This window comes from Euleptes europaea, chromosome 1 (genome assembly GCF_029931775.1).
Source record: "Euleptes europaea isolate rEulEur1 chromosome 1, rEulEur1.hap1, whole genome shotgun sequence".
Taxonomy (NCBI): Eukaryota; Metazoa; Chordata; class Lepidosauria; order Squamata; family Sphaerodactylidae; genus Euleptes; species Euleptes europaea.
This window is the reverse complement of record NC_079312.1, coordinates 164946895-164963804: the sequence shown is the minus strand read 5'-3', so window position 1 is coordinate 164963804 and position 16910 is coordinate 164946895. Positions and strand designations below refer to the sequence as shown.

At 45.5% G+C, this 16910-nt stretch overlaps 1 protein-coding gene and 1 long non-coding RNA gene across 2 annotated transcripts; one reads left to right on the top strand and one right to left on the bottom strand.

Moving 5' to 3' along the window:
* Positions 1–8341: 8341 nt before the first annotated feature.
* Positions 8342–12722, bottom strand: HOXC10 (homeobox C10). The gene is made up of 2 exons (XM_056863094.1): positions 11856–12722; positions 8342–8683 (listed from the first exon to the last, which is right to left on the bottom strand). The coding sequence occupies exons 1-2, from the start codon at positions 12685–12687 to the stop codon at positions 8406–8408; spliced, it is 1110 nt and encodes a 369-aa protein (XP_056719072.1). The 5' UTR covers positions 12688–12722; the 3' UTR covers positions 8342–8405.
* Positions 12723–12975: 253 nt separating this feature from the next.
* LOC130489406 (uncharacterized) lies at positions 12976–15680 on the top strand. The gene is made up of 2 exons (XR_008933833.1): positions 12976–13094; positions 15542–15680. It is a non-coding gene; the product is annotated as an uncharacterized LOC130489406 (long non-coding RNA).
* The last annotated feature ends 1230 nt before the right edge of the window (positions 15681–16910 follow it).

Genomic DNA, 16910 nt, shown 5'->3' with positions numbered 1-16910 from the left:
AAAGGTAAATATTTTAAAAGAGGGTTGCTGGGGAGGGGGAGGGGTGGGAAAATTGATTTTTAAAAGCTGTATTTGTGTATGCGTTTTTTTTTCTTCGAGAGAAACCGGATCGTCATCCGTGACGTGAGTGGGGGGGGGGAATAACAACACTCCAAACTCTGACCTCAACTGGTTACTTTATTGATCCTCAGTTTAGACCTGACACTCAAAAATCGTTATCTTCTGGCTCCTAGCGCCATGTTTGTACAGAAGCTTGCATCGGAAAGAGCCCCCCCCCTCACACACTCGGCTTTCACCACCACCCCCCAAGAAATTTTGTCTGCACATAACTGGCCTTCTGTATAGTTCCCTCTCATCCTTAGAGAGTCTGTTATGAAAATTCTCCTATAATTTCCAAGGATTGGGGGGGGGGGGTTCGACTGAGGCTCTGCATAGCCTTTTTAAAGGGTGGGGGGAAATCCCGCCCCACCCCATTATGGCCACCACGTTCGCCCCCTCCAGCAGCAGCAGGGGCTGCCTCCAGACGTCCTTTGGTCTCACCACATAGAATGACTCCAGGCCAAAGGGACCTAAGGCCTGCCCTCCCCCCCCCCCAAACACACACTCACACACGCAGAGGGGGAGCTCCGGAGCAGCTGCTAGATTCGCACCGGGGAGCTGCGAAGGCAAGAAGAAAGGAAGGAGGGCACGGCCGAGCTTTTTTATTAATCGCTCCCTGTGCGTCGTGGGCGAACGGGGGGCCTTTGGATCAACAAAACTTCCCGCCCGGCTGCCCCTGGGATCAGCAGACCAACCCGCCACCCTTGACACGCGGAGACGCGGCCGCCCTCGCCTCGCAGGCCTCCTTCCCCTCCGCGCTCCCACTTGGTTCAATAAACACCGTCAAGTTCGGATTAAAAAAATCCCACTTTTCCCCTCCTCTTCTCGGGAGCGCCGGTTTTTTCCTGTCCCCTGCAGGCCGCGCAGCTGGGAGCTTTAAGGCGTTGCAGCGTTGACAGCCGCTCATAAGTGAAAGCAAACTAAGCATTAAACAAACCGAACCCAACCAAATATATATATATATATATATCCCTTGGAGTTTCCCCACGTGGAGACCCCTCTTTTCTCACTTCTGTTTGAGGGCTCCAGGGCTGCGATCCGGGCTCGGAAGGAAGTGGCGTAGGAACCCGAGGGGCTTACTTCCAAGTAGGGGAGGTTAAGATCGGGAGTGGCTTCTATGCTTAAGTGGTTCGACCATCCCGGTTTCCTCCTCTGCCTTCCCCATTTTTTTCCTTTCCCCCTTCTGGGAATTTTTTATTGTTTTCGCCAGTAAACATTCGCCTACCTGATTCCTTTTAGTACTAAAGCCTCGCTGTTGCACATTATTGTATAGTTGAAGGAAACTTCAGCCAAAATGAAATTATTGTTATTATGTGGTTATTATTAATATTAACAATATTATTGACGATAATATTCAGATACACAGGTTCGGTATTTATTTTCTCCAGTTTCGAAAGATATTGCTTGGGGCTCTGCCTCCCTAAAGCAGGGCCCTGCCTATTAGGAAACACGGCATTTAATGTTTATTTTTCTATGGACGTGATCTTTAAATGTAACCCAAGGGTAAAGGGGTGGGAGGAGGGAAACAAGGCTCGGAGTGCACCGTCAGTTTAAATTTACTCCAGAGAAGCTGGTACCTGTTTAGTGCCCCCCCCGTTCTCTCTCTCCCTTACTCCCCCCCCTTCCCCGGCTTGTTGCTAAGAATTTTGTCAGATGTTATGACTTTGGATTCCAGACTCTTTAAGTGAGACAATAAATTCCGAAGTGCAATTAAACCTCCCGCCCAATTCATTGCGCCGTGTGGTGGTGCCTTGACAAACGTTTTTTTCAGGTCTCCACCCGGAGAATGCCGAGGAGAAGGGAGAAGAAGGAGAAGAAGACGGAGGCCGAGAGTCGGAGGGAAGGGGCAACGGCCGCTTAAACGAGACATTAAATGGTTGGTCCCCTGAGCCATAGCTTACTTGGTATCTTGGGGGTCAAAGACACACACACACACACACACACACAGAGGCCGGGAGATTTCCAAATGCAATTAATATAAACGATTACCAGCAGCATAAGCCTGCATCCAGCCAGCCCTGATGCCTGAGCGCAGACACATACACACACACCCAAAGCCTCTTATTTCTGTCCCTCTCCCACCAGGGTTTTTGTGATTTTCTGCCCAGGCAGGCTGCTGCGCTCTCCATCCCAGAGAACTTCGAGGCTGCGAGTGGCGGCGTTGTCTGCCCGCAGATGCTGTCGAGGAGCAGCGGAAGCCCGGCTAGAAGGGAAGGTGTTAGTGGCACAGAGACAGGAAAGAGAGCATTTATCCCACAAGGGCAAGTGTCAGCCAAAGGCCGGCGCATCCCAAGGCGAACCTTTCCCAAAAACTAGACCTGTTCCGGTAGGCCTCCCTTCACTTGATACCTGCCTTCCGCGCACCCGGCTCGCGCGAAAATAACTTCCACTTCACCAAACGCCAACCCCAGGTTCTTCCTCTGGGACGGGCCCTCCTGGACTTCCCAGGAAACGGTTTGCTACCACATGGCAATTAGAGGAAGGAACCAGGCAGGCGGCCAGACTCCTCTGGCACCGGTGCCGTTGCTTGCCTTGGCTCTAGCCCGCTCACGAGGAAGCCTCTGAGATAAAAGGCAGCATATCCAGGAAGGGATGTACCAGGAAAGAGTCTCGGACGCCAACTCGGATCCACGAAGGAATTAGAACACAAAAAGACAGCGCCGCAACATAGGAGAGCTCTTCCTGAATGCATTTGCTTGCACCATGATGAACACATGAAGCTGCCTTCTACTGAATCAGACCCTCGGTCCATCAAAGTCAGTATTGTCTACTCAGACTGGCAGCAGCTCTCCAAGGTCTCAGGCAGAGGTCTGATGATGAACACATACACTTTCATATCTATCCATCTATCCATCTATCCATCCATCCATCCACCCACCCACCCACACACCCACACAGAGAGAAAAAGAAAAAACAGGAGATAACACAGTGCATTCCTAAGGAGAATTACTCCAGTCCAAGCCCATTCATTTCAATGGGCTTACACTGGAGTAACTCTCCTTAGGAACGCACTGCTAGGAAGGCAACACACACGTGCAATCCAGCACAGGAGATGAGGTTGTGTGTATGCATTTCTATTATATCGCTGTACGCCTCTGTGTCACTAGGTCTACCCACAAACTCTTCGACACAAGACCAGGATGAAAAGACTGTAGGGCACAGCCGCACCAGTAGTTCCCGCCGCACTAACAGCGGCCAGCCGCCTTCTTGAAGTTACACCTGCTGAGAAACTCAGAATTACAGCAACAGACATGAGGGGGGTGGGTGGGAAATGGAGGAACCCTGGCATGCTGCTAGTATTTCATAAGCCAAACAACAGCCCCCCAGAAAGGACGGGCACATTTAGCAAAACCATATATATATATATATATATATATATATATATATATATATATATATATATATATTTCTCTGTATTTGATCCAGGGAGAGACAAACAAGAAACAGCACGAGATCCTTATAATTACACATGTTCTCACATAAGAGATAAAGGAACACGCGGCAATAACGTTCCCAAGTCTGTAAATCCTCTGCTTTCACCCTGATCTAATAGAATCGTTTAAACAGAGAGAAACACAGTAGGGGAGGATTTAACTTTTATTACATTTCTTGACTCGGCTCGATTAAACATACATTAGGTTAGGCTTCCCCTCTGTAGGTATGCATCTCTGTGTGTGAGTGAGTGTGAGAGAGAGGGATTAAAATTAAACTTCATAAACGCATGATAAATATCTCTTCCCCTCCCCCCCATCCTTCTTTCATGCTGTTAGAAAATAAAAAGAAGGAGGGTTGATCTGAGCGTGGTTAATCCAGAAAAGAGGAAAGTTTTGTATAAATAATGAAGAGTGGGAATCAATCAATTACCGCAGGACTATGGCGAATAATTATGCTACCTATGACCAGCCATTTATCTGTTTGAAATGCTAATTTACAGTAACAAAGCGGAAAAGAGCGATTCTCTGTTATGGTCTGTGTTGGCTTTTTGCTTATTAAAACGTCCAAAGTGCGGAGGCTGCGCGTGCCTGCGTGTTCGTCCCCGGAAGGTCTACAAAAATAGCCGCTGGTCCAGACCATCTCAACCTTGAGCCAAAATCCACACCTATTTTTGCCATTAGCACGACTCTCTTTTTTTAAAAGGCAGATCGCTAATACAAAGCAACGAAAAAGACACGCCAGCCTAAAGCCCCTGCGAAAATGCCTTCGGAAAGCCGTGTTTAGACTTCTTGGGTTTTCTGAATGTGCCCCTGATTTGGAATATTCTCTTTCCTGCAAGAAGTCCCCGAAGAAGCTCGATGCTTTACAAACGAGAGGGAAAGAGGTGCTGTCAGCCCCTTCCCAGTGAAAGAGGAGAGGAAACGGTCCTCTTTCTGGGGGAAGTTTCGAATCCGAAAATGAACGTGGAAAGGGGAAAAAAATAATCACACCGTCTGCCATCTTGTCTTTCTAGACAGGACCACAACTGACCACAGATCACTTTCTCCACAGACACTTCGCAAATATTTTGATCCTGTGAAGTCCACATATCACAGAAGGTTCCTTTAAAAAAAGAAAAAGAAAAAAACCAAACTACCAAAGATAGATTACACAAAAACCAGATGGATTCTGGCACCTTATAGGAGGGCGCCTCCTTCTTAATACTCGATTATACCCTGAATCTCGTACATAAGCGTGGAAAGAAGGGGGAAGAAGGGGGAAAGGGAAAAAAAATCACAAATCCACATTTCTCTCTTTTCTCTCCATACGCTATATGCTTTTATCTCGAAATGGTGACCCTCACGCCGTTGCGTTCCCTCTACTGGACCCCTGTTGACATCAACGCCCACAACAACGACACCAAAGGAGAACCACAACTTGTTCATCATAAAACTGAGCCGGCCCGTTCCCTTAGTCAACAGTTACTTAGCTTTCATAGATCTCGTGGGGGGGGGGAGCATATTATATTCCAGCCTGTGTTCAGAACCGCCACCGTGAGACCTGAGCTCTTGCGAGCGGTCGCCCACCCTGGATTTTTTTTTTAAAGCATGTAAAATGGCTATTAAATTTTTAAAACGGAGCTCATTGGGGTTCTTAAGGAGAGACAACAGAGCCTTCTCTTCCATGCTCCCTGCCTTTGTTCTTCAATCCACCTTCAGGGAACATAATATGCTATAACTTATATCTGATTTAATACTCGGGGTACTGGCCAGGGTAGGGCAACAGGAGATCGCCACAGAAGTTACTAGGCTGCGATTTTAGCCTTCCAATCAACCATCAGCGCGCCGCTTTATTGAGCACAGACATATATAAGCAAACGGCCGCCGCCGCTACCAACGATGCGATTCCTTTCCTGCGCTCGGTAAGCTCAGGTCCTGGGAGAGCCCGGAAGAAGGCGAAAAGAGCCCAACATCCCATGAAGAAGACAGGGCGGTACTGAATCCCGAAAACCACGGCGGCCTGAACATGAGCAAGCTCAATAATTTGATGAAGGATTCTCAGGAAGGACCCCCCCATTGTCCTCCTGGAAGGCACCGCCGGCCTGAAACAATAACCGCGAGGGGGGACAAAAATCATCTAAGTCCATAAGTAACTATGTACGTGAGGTGGAAGAGGGAGGGGGTGAATGCTTGGAGAAGATTTGGGGGTGGGGGTGTAAAGTATTTTGCTCGTCCTACCAAACCATATCTCCCCATCTCCCGGTTCCAATTCTTCTCTCTCTCTCTCTCCCCCTTTTTAATCTTGCATGATACAAATTGCTCTCCCCCCCCCCCGGTTCGCCCCTTGCGTCAGGGGAGACAGGACCAGCTCTGGTCTGGCTGCCAGCATGAAACGAAAGGGGGAGAGGAGGAGAAGAAGAAGAGAAAAAAAAAACAGAAGAAGAAGGCTTGCCCTTGATGAAGACTAACTGACGTAATTAAGGCAGTTTCTTGTTGCCGAGTTAAAAGCCAACCCCAACAACATGAAACTACCTAAACCACGGATCAGCTGCAGGAGAGGGCGGAAGATCCACACTCATTTCTGTCAAGAGAGGAGGAAAGACACAAAAAAAAAGAGGGGGAGGGAGGAAAGAGAGAGAGAGAGAGAGGAGAAAAGCGACCCCTTTGTGGGCATTAGAAGGGCTGACTTCCTAAGCAGAGTGGGAAACCTATGGATGCCAGAGCCAAATCATCTCCCCCAAGACAACATTCTTCAAATTACGGCAACATCTTTAATCTCTTCATTAAGATCCCCCTTCCTCCTCCCCCCTCCTCCCCCTCCCCCCTCCCCCTTTAATAGAATCGGCAGTCAACTCTGCCTCTAGTCGTCTGTGTCTCCGCGGCTGTAACGTTTAAGCCGAGCTGCTTGGGAATCTTGAGTTATAGCGCGCTACACTATCCTTCACGGGCAAAAAGGCTGCATTCTGACATTCTCCGTTTGCAAATGCAGAGGTAACCGGTCTCGCAGGCTGTCCGAAGGGGAATTAAAAAACAAACAAAACATTGGGGGGGGGAGGCACAAAGGAGGGAGGGGAGACATGTGCGTCCACAACATTCCCCCATAAAAAATGCCAACAAAATCCTCCTGTTTTCCACTGCGTTTTGCCAGCCAAACTCCTGAAATCAAACAGCCAGGTTAAGGGCAAACCCCAACTGCAACGTGTCTGGCATTTCCAAAGTCCTCCAACCAAAAGAGATCCAAGATCTCAGACCCTAGGTTGCCAACCGCTCATGAGCCCAACTTCACCACAAGTAAGTAAAAAAATAAAATAATAACAAATAAAGGTGGGGTAGGGTGTTGGTGGTGGTGGAAGAGGGGAAATCAGAAATGGAAATCTATGCGCCACAGTCCCTCGGCCATGCATATTCCGCTCGAAAATGAGCTGTCACCCGAGGAAGAAGCCAAAACTCGAACCGCGAGACAACTCCGAAGAAACCCAACCGAAAAGCAACGCCGCTTCAAAGTGGAGTTCACATCCATTCCGCCTTTATCTCGGGGTCCACACGCGCGCACACGCAGGAAACAGGACCCGCTTGCAACCACCAGCCACGCATCTTAGCCAAGAAATGGTCTGCCTTACCTTTCCCACGTCTTCCAGCGTGACATCTCCTTTTCGGTGCTTTGGCGGTTTGGGTGGTTGTTGTTTTTTAAAAAATAATAGTGTATTCCCGTTTTTATAGAGTGGTTCTTCCAGAGGAGGCAAAAGGAAGCGTGCCTTTCCCTTAAAAAAAATAAGACCCAAAGCGGTGAGGAGTGTGCTTCCCAAGAATGCAGCTCAGCTTCTGACTTGCTTCCCTCCTCCACAGTCACCTTTAAATGCATCTTTTACTGCTGCAGCACATTATATTTGCAGATCATAAAATCCACCTCCAGCGCTTACCAAGACTGTCCTGACATTACTGTTTTATGACCTTGACTTATTGTGGTCACCTGGATAATATTTAAATCAACGTTATGGTCTCTCACTTATATTAAACCCGCTAGGATACTCTCTTGAAAGCCTTAAAAAGGATGAGTCCTGGGGAAGAAAGGGAAAAAAAATACTCTACATGGAGAAAAGAGAGGAGGGGTGAGCATACTTCTTGTGGGAGGGGGGAACACTTTGAAAAATACCCAGTTGTACACGGTTCTAAGAAATTTATTTGGCTCCATAAAGGAAGATACATGCAAAGGATACCACATACAGAATATATTTAAATAACAGTCACGGGGGTGTGTGGAAATCGACTTCTCCCACCCCTCCCTCATAATAAGATATCAATACTGCTTTATTCTATTCTTTTCTTTCTTTCTTTTAAATATAATGGTCCTCGGTGGAAGGAGACTGCATGACTACACAGTGCATGTTCCCACTTTCATTTACAGACACATATGAAATTCATTTGAGTTATTTTTTATTGTACAATGGGCAGACTACACTAGGATATGAAAAGCAAACTTTCAGACGTACCTAGGATCCTAAACATATAAAAGGCATAGAGATAGGTCCTTCAGTCTCTCTTTTTTTTAAATTTCCCCCCTTTTCCCTTCCTTTGTGCTGCTCGTGAATAACTTAAAAGCTGGGCTCTCCCCCCCTGCTTGTTTTAGCAACCCACCTTAATCTTTATTTTACATAGAAACATTGATGCAATATATATATATATATTCTCATGCTTATATCGATGGATGCATCTTCGCCCTACAAACTGTAAATACCCAAATCATAGAACTGCACACTAGCCTGAGGTCCTGATTTTCTTCTCTCCTCCCTCCCCCCCCCCACGCATTGCATTTATACCCAGGAAAATTGGAAAAAAAAATACTGCACAAGATTTGTAATGATTTCCCCTCCCCCCTCCTTTTAGTGAACACTTTCAGGTGAAATTAAAATTGGAAGTCAGTTCTCGAATTCGGTTCTCTCTGTTCATTTTCTTGAGTTTCATCCTGCGATTCTGAAACCAGATTTTGACTTGTCTGTCTGTTAGATTAATACTCTTGCTAATCTCCAGGCGGCGCTCGCGGGTCAAGTACATATTGAATAAGAATTCCTTCTCCAGTTCCAACGTCTGGTGTTTAGTGTAAGGACATCTTTTCTTTCTTCCGCTCTTTGCTGTCAGCCAATTTCCTGTAGTGTTTTCTGCCTTTATATCCTCTGTTAAAAATAATATTATTATATAAGTATCCTTGGAATAGTAAAGAGAGCTTCCTAGTGTAAAGTCTTTATTTTTGTTCTCTTTTTTGCCTTAAAGCAGCCTCTTTTGTTAATACAAGAAACCCATATCTGGGTCATATCTACAGCTCCCTCTTTATGATTTTAAGATTTTAAGATTTGTATTAATCTAACACAGCTAAGAGGGTGGGATGTCTCTTAACAAAAAGGGGGGAATTTAAAAAAAACAATATTCACCTGGGCATCAGAGACCTTGCGCCAAATCTCAGCTGATTATAGTAAATAACACATTTCAAAATAAGGGATATCCTTCCTGAGATACAAATGGCGTTGGAGCGGTTTGCACTCTCCTCGGGTGTAGTTTTCCCACGTGTCAGATATGTCAACAGGGTATAATTTTGGGAAATTATCCTTGGAGCTAAAGCTCTCTGTGCAGGCTTTCAGACATTTTATGCCAGCCCCTTACGATTGTACAGCCTGGCTCTCGCTCTTACTCCACAACGCCATTCTTCCTCAGACTTTACTGCAAAAGTACCAGCTGATATGAAAAACCAGTCCAATCAAAGCAAAAACCGACACAACTACATTTTGGAAGGGGGGGAGATTACTTGGCGGGCTGTGGCTTCTCCCCCCCCCCACCCTTTGAACTGGCCAGTCTTTCTTTCTCATTCAACCTTTGCAAGGTACCTGATGGCATTTAGGCGGAAGAACTTTCGACAATGCTACAAATACCCGACAGCCCTACTTTTCCTTTTTACAAATTGAGGCATGTCTGTCCAAATAACTGGTTTACATGCAGGCAGGCATCCACAATTCCAAAGCACTTCAGATGAGCATACGTAGACATAATCGGATCTGAATTTGGACATGCAAGGATTTTTTTGGCAGCAGTAGCCAGCTAGCATTGATCTGGCTAAGGTGTGTGTCTTTGTTTATAGAGAGAAGATGTTGCCCTAGCATAGAAGTCTGTTTGCACCAGAAGGCACATAATGGTACATAAACGGTACAGACCAAGGATGCTTTCCAACAAACAAACAAACCCGTCTCTGCTCCCCCCGCCACATTCTCCATTTACATGTCACCGAACCTTGCAAATTCCTCGCTGCCAAACTTTATATTCAATTTCCAAATTATGCATTGGGCATCATAAGAAGAACAGAAATCAAAAGGCCATGTAGAAGTAAAGAAAAGGGGGGAAATGAAAACCAAATCCAGCCTTTCTTTGGCCTTGAATATGAAATGTCGTATTGACGGCAAAACAGATATCCCCACCCACCCAGGGGAAGAATTATAAAGAAAAAGTTTGAAAATCTACGCTGGACATTCCAGAAGCCTTCGTTTGCTTGAACTGAGCATCAAAATCTTTCAGCTCTCTATTTCCTGCCAATTCCAAATTCAAATGCAACTCATGTTTATGCATTTTTTTTGCTGATCTGATTTTCAAGAAAACAGGACCTGATATGGCATAAAGGCAACGTTTTTAAAAAAAAACATTTTTATTTGTTTATTTTATTTTTGCAGGTCGGTTTGTAGCGATTTTTCATAACCTTGACTTTGCAAATTCCCCCCGTGATTGCAATAGAACAGGCGCGTACCGTTCTGTTCTTGCATTTGCGAAAACAAAGGGTGGGAAATCCATTTTGGGGTATTGAAAATAAATACATACGGAGAATCTTTTTTTTTTAAATTGATTTTTCATGCAATGCCATATCAGGTGAGACTCAGAGCGGATGAACCGCCTGCGTCCTTTTGTGGTACCCAAACAGCCAGTGTGTGTATGCATATGTATGGATGAGGACATACATACGTACATACGTACCACAGGTATGCATGTATGAATCCTATGCACGTGCCTACACAGAGCTACCGAGATCCCAAGTGTCCCTCTCTCTCGTGCTTGTTTTCCAAGTATGATCCGTGATAATCTGAGAGGATCTGAACCCGCACAGCAGAGCCAATCAATTTCAAAGACCTTGTTTTCATCGAAATTTGCTCTCAGTTGCCTTTGGGTCTACAGACATTTAATTCCACATTGAACCAGAACGCAATTTCAGGCGCCCCCTTTTTGTCTGACGGTGGCCTTAAACGGATCCTTTCGAAACGTTCTTTTCCCAAGTGGATCTCATTAGCCACAGACAGCTTAAGTAAGCGGGGAAAGGGGGCTGTTGGTTGGAAAGGCACAAGCAAATCTTCAAGGCATCGCTGGTCAGAACTAGCAGACTCCTTTCCTGGAATCCCCCTAACTTCAAACCGAGGGTCCAGACTCGTAAACAGGTTTGGGAGGGGGTTACTTTCAACACTAACATTAGACTCTGGATGCCGGGAACGGCGGTTATCGAAAGGGAACGCAGCCATGATAATGAAATTCAACAACCAAGTCCAGCCTGAAGTGTTTAGCAAACCATCTCCACCTCTCTCTCGCCCTGCCCCACTAAGCAGTCCAGGCTCCGTAAGTTGTTGGGTTTTTAATATATATATATATTTTAAAAACCCAACAACTTATATATGATAATAATACCACTTTGATACTCAGGGAGAAGAAAGGGGGCAAGGGACCCAAAAACACCATGAGCAACCATCAACAACAAACGCAAAAAAAAAAAAAAATCCTTTCTGCCTGGAAGCAGCCTTGGAAAAGACCCTTTACCCGTCAACAACACCTTCGCTCGCCTACAGACCCTCCGAGGGCCACCTTGCCACAACCTGAACTTAGCTTAGATCAACACACGACGTGGCGGGCAACTTTGCCCTAAGCACGCACTTTCGAACCCAAAAGTGCCCCAAAGAAAACCAAACCATACAAATGGAGTTTCAGCATTTGTGCCTCAACACATTTGATTGCCTCCTCGACAGATGAGATTCTTTTGGCAATAATAATAATAATGATGATGATAATGATAATGATAATGATAATTATTATTATTATTATCATCCCATCAGTTTTGAAAACCCCCTAAGCGTTATATCTCTAAGAAGGGTTTGGTTGCGGGGAAAGTTGGTTCCTTCCAAATCGCTACCACCCCTTGGGCGTTTACTTTGAGGAGCTTCTTATGATGAATAATAATAATAATACTAACAGCAACACCTCTTCTGCTGCTGGGCGGCGATTTCCCGAAGCCCCCTTGCAGAATATGCAGAAGAGACCTGCCCTTACCTTTCGCTTCGTTGTCCGAATTGTCAGTGCTGGTATCTGTGCATTTGTTCAGGTCCTTCTCGGATTCCGACGGGCTGATTTTGGCCACGGGGAGACTTTTCTCGGTTTTGATTTCGTTGGCCGGGGGGTTCGGAGGATTCTCCGGCTTGGGGTTTTCGGGGAAGGTCGCCTTAGCTCCAGGTGGAGGAAGTGGGGCGGTCTGTGGCTGCGGCGGCGGCGGCTGGGGTTGCTGAGGTGGTGGCGGCGGAGGTGGCGGCGGCGGCTGCTCCAGATGGTCACTCCTCGGGTTGAGACTCGCCCTGGGTTCGAAAGTTGCCTCAAACTCGGTCGGGTTGTTGCAGCTGGCCGCCTTCTCCATGGAGGAATAACCTTGGCTGGTTCGATAGTAGCTAGGCACGGGGACTTCATGGTCACTGAGGCAAGGTTCAGGCATCTGATTGGGGTAGAGGGTCGCCTCGGTGGCGTTTTTAGCCCTTTTGTCTGCATTGTACATACAGCAGGCATTTTCTTCCTTGACATTGGTCGGGAACGAGCAGGAGGGGAGTTGTCTCGCAACAGGTTGTTCGAGTCGGTAAGTATTTTTGGGGTCACACCAGGTGTCTAGCTGCGAAAGGTAAGATGGATAGGTGCTGAGAGAGAGGCTGGCGTTATTCACCTCGTCCCTTTTGGAAAGGGACGGGATTATTCCACAGTTCCTCATCATCCCACAGTTGAAATCGTTCCCAGACTGCATATACATCCCTTGGTTAGAGGAATAATTCTCCCCTCTGCAGGTCCCGGCTAACGAGTCCATCAAAAACGAGTTAGAAGTCACATTGTTGGGACATGACATTTTCAGAGAGGGATTTTAAAGAGGAATACTACGGCTACGGGGCTGACATCTTTTTTTTAGGGAAAAAAAATATCAGCACCATAATTATCCACGCATTGGTCCCCGCCACGTGACGGCCAGGCCAATGAGGATTGAAAATGGCCTTGATGATTCAGACGACGGTGACGTCACCGGGGTCAAGTTGTCGGGAGCGGAGAAAACCAGCGTGGAGCAACAGCGACACCTACCCTTTCCTGGAGGGTAGGGAGCCCGGGACCTTCACGTTGAACAAAGGAGAGAGAGGGAGCGGAGCCCCCTTATTCCTCGCGTTTGTTTACCAATGAACGAACGCGTGTCTACGGCAGAGTGGGGGGAAAATAAAGGAAGCCAACGCGTAAATAGAAGCAAAGTCAAATTCAAATTAAAAGGTCAGCAAATAATCAACCTTCATTATCCCCTTCTCCCCCCACCCCTTTCGTCCCTTGCCTTCTGCCTTCCACTTCTCCCCCCGCACCCCTTTAAAATAAGTCCAATTTCTGGAGGAAATGATTAATGCATCCCAAACCCTAAAGGAACTTTCCCATTCCGTCTTCTTCCCGCAAAATCCTCTTCTTTGTTTCCTTATCTTTTCCCTCCCTGGCTAAACTTGAAATGTGGGCATCTAAAGAAATATTTGTGGTCCTTCGGAAATACTTGGGGTAGATTTTTTTTTTTAATTAGTTGGGTTGTTGATAATAATTCCCTGAATGTGGAAGCAAGAAGGTCTTGAGAATTCTTTTGGATATTTTATTTTAAGATGTCTGGATCAGATAAATATAAGGCACTGTTCTGAGGTCACTTTATTAAATTCAGGTGCTTTCTGCGGGAAAGAGAGCTTAGGAAATGAAATTGGAGCTATTTCAGATTGTATTAGATTCCGAGAGGTCAGTCCTCGCTTTCTGTTTTTAAAGTTTTATGCCTGTACTCTCTCCTACCAGCACTTTTAAAAATGCGCTTCTACCCTCTAAATGAAACGGAGTCTTAATTTTTTAAGAAACTACTCCTACCAAATCACTCAATACTCTCGAACTCCGTACGCATTGTCTTGAATTTTTTACAGAACTGAATCATAATAAATATATCATTGTGAGGGATTATGGAATTTTGAAACTGACGGTGCAAATGTGGATATATTTTTTTAGTCTGTGAGAGACTGCTATACCAGGTAAAACAAAATGTCAAATCATGGTTTGAGCAACTGTTTGGGGGAAACCTTTCTCCGAAAGCTGTCTGAGCAAGCAGGGGTTTATTTGATTTTTTTTTTAATTCCATGGATGGCATTCTTTGCCAAAACAGATATGTTTATTTCTTCTCAGTTAATTTCCCTAATCTTTTTTAGACCCGTTTATCTTTTTACGAGTTTGACTCCCTGGCTCACTTTCTCTCTTTTTAAAGTTAACGAGCTCCAAATAATAACTGGCATTTCAAATATAAAGGTATGTTAAACTAGGTGTTTTCCTCGTGGCTGTTTTCCCTTTATTAGAGATTTCCTAAATCGTGGTTGCAATTAAGTGAAATTGTTCTTTGGTGTATATTAAATTGACGAACCTGATGCAATCTCGCTCTGACAGCGCTGTTGGTGGGTTTTATTTCCCCCAAGAAGTATTAGATACTTTCCAGCAAAAACCATATGAAAGAGACAGTACTCATAACCAATGTGAATACTGACGCTAATGCAAACCAGCAAGGACAGGATTGGAAAAAGGGAGCTGGAATCTCAAGATCATGAGGAAGGATTACAAACCTTAAAGGGTTCATAGTCATTTTCAAGGGGTGGGAGGAAAGTCTTAAAAAAAAAAGCAGAAGAAGAAGAAGAAGAAGAAGAAGAAGAAGAAGAAGAAGAAGAAGAAGAAGAAGAAGAAGAAGGAGGAGGAGGAGGAGGAGGAGGAGGAGGAGGAGGAGGAGGAGGAGGAGGAGAGAGAAAACTAATTGAAGAAATTACGCCAGAAATGGGTTTGGGGTGGGGAAGCATAGAACTTGACCAATTCCAATTATATATAATGAATTGAAAGGGTGGCGTACCCCGCCTAAAGCGCCAGTTCTTCTACCCCAAAAAATGTTTTCCACAAAACTGGCTTGCAGGGCCATTCTGCAATTGCTTGGGGGGAAACAGGCAAGCCGGGGCCCACACTTAACCCGCCCCCGCCAAGTCTTCAAGGGTGAGAAGTTTTAATATCTGAGGCCAAGGAAGTCTTCAACAACATCATTCTATTTGTCTCCAAACTCTCTTTTCTCCCCCACCCCCACCCTGAAATCCAGCATGCGAAGAGCTTTCCTACACTTTAAACGCCCGTTTGCTTCCCCCTGGAAAGCTATTTGCGACTTTACAGCCTCTATTTGTGTTATCTGCATAGGTCTTTTTAAAACAGTTTGATAGAAATCGTTCAGTTTTATGATATCCAACGAAAATTCCACATAATATTTATAAGCAAAGAATAAAACTTTAGCATGGGAACCAATACTTCCTCATTTATAGGTGATGAAATTAAAGACCAATGCAGTTTGGCATTATATGGCTTTCCCCTGTCTCCCCCCCTCTCCCTCCACCCCCTTTCCTTCTTTATTTTTTTGCAGATCATGTGGTTAACTCAATAATTTTAGGCTGTGAATCCCCTATACGTTTCCACACATGTTCTTTGTGGAGACCAAAAAACTGGATCATTTGCTGTATTCTCTGAGTGGGGAAAAATGCCTTTTATATCCTTATTTACTGCCCAGCAATCCTCCTGCCTGTGTTATATTCCCCCCACTCCTTTTAGGTAGCGGGAGGAGAAATGTATAAACCGCACTGTGGTGAAGCCTGTCAAATAATTTGATTTTTATCCTCTTTACAGAGCCACAGACGGCCAAGAAATTTCCAGCGCATTCGATGTTGTACCCCTATCCCTGAAGACATGACAAAGAGTGTTTCAAATGTGTAAAGCTGGTGAAGATTTTTATTTTTAAAAAATAAAGCACGGGTGGTGTGTACTGGCCTTAGCTTCCTCTTGGGATGCTTCATATGTTTGTAAGGAGCACGAGTGCATCCGAAACCATTTATTTACGCAAACCTATAGAAGACTGCCCAGAATCTCTCGTGGAGTGACGGTCAAAGTCTCTCTCTCCCCCCCCACCAAAGATGGAGGGGTCGTGGAATTAACTTCCCTTCACTAAACACGTTGCTTGAGCTCCTTCCAGATCCTTTGCTTATCTGGCAGGACTTGGGAGAGGAAGGAGTGCTGGGGAACGTCTCCAGGAGACAGAATATTGTTTAAAGTTAAAAATAATTAGAAGTATGATAAACACTGGTCGTTAATGGGAAGAGGAATAAAATTCATCAGCCTAAGTAGAACCCCCGTTGGGAAAAATGCTTTCCTCTAATTGCAGAAAATAAATACCAACAAATGCTATTAAACTTAGGAGAAGAAAGCCCGCGCGGGGCAGGAAAGAACACAAACACAAAGGCTTATTCTGGGCTCCAGCTCTTCGAGAAACCAACATACAACCCATCTCTTAAAAAGGAAAGGAAAAAAGGGGGCCTTAAACCCTTGTGATATTTATGTGGGTTCACGTATGAAGCTGGGCTGGTGGGCGCCTTATTCTCTTGTGGTGGGACTTACCAAGAATGGTTTCACCGAAGTCAAGATTGGGCTGAAGTGAAGTCAAAGTGACTTTTGCTTCAGTTAAAGGAGAACGGGGGAGGGGGTCCTCTCAATGTCTGGGGGTAGGAAGCAAGCTGCAGACGGTCTCCCATTGTCTTTGGTGTCTGATTGCCCTTTCTGAATGCCAAAGGCAGACTGTTCAGTTGACCCCCCCCCCCAAAAAAAAGCAGTCCTTCACCCAGTTTCCTCTCGCTTCACTTGGAGCTGTCTTCCGGGCTGGAGGTGGAGGGCAGGAGGCCGGCTGGGAAGGGGGAAAATTGGGGGGAACACACATACTACAGGCACACACACAACTGTGGGTCGCATATTCCCCTTAAAACACACACACACAATAAAAACCCAAAGCATTTGTTTCTGTTAAAAAATGCACGTGTCTAATAATTCATACCAAGCACATCACAAACTCGCACATAATATTTTACCTGTTCCCTTTTTCCTTTCTAATTATTTAACAGTGAATTATGCCTAGAAAGTGCCTCTCATGCCCATTGTATTTTTAACCAACTCCCCCCCCCCCCCTTTAACGTTTTTATTGCAAGCATTCATTTTTGCTTCTAGGAAGTA

Coding starts and splice junctions, on each gene's coding strand:
- HOXC10 (XM_056863094.1), bottom strand. CDS start 12,687: ATGTCATGTCCCAACAATGTGACTTCTAACTCGTTTTTGATGGACTCG. Junction 8,684..11,855: donor TTCGGACAACGAAGCGAAAG/GTAAGGGCAGGT, acceptor TATTTTTAACAG/AGGATATAAAGGCAGAAAAC.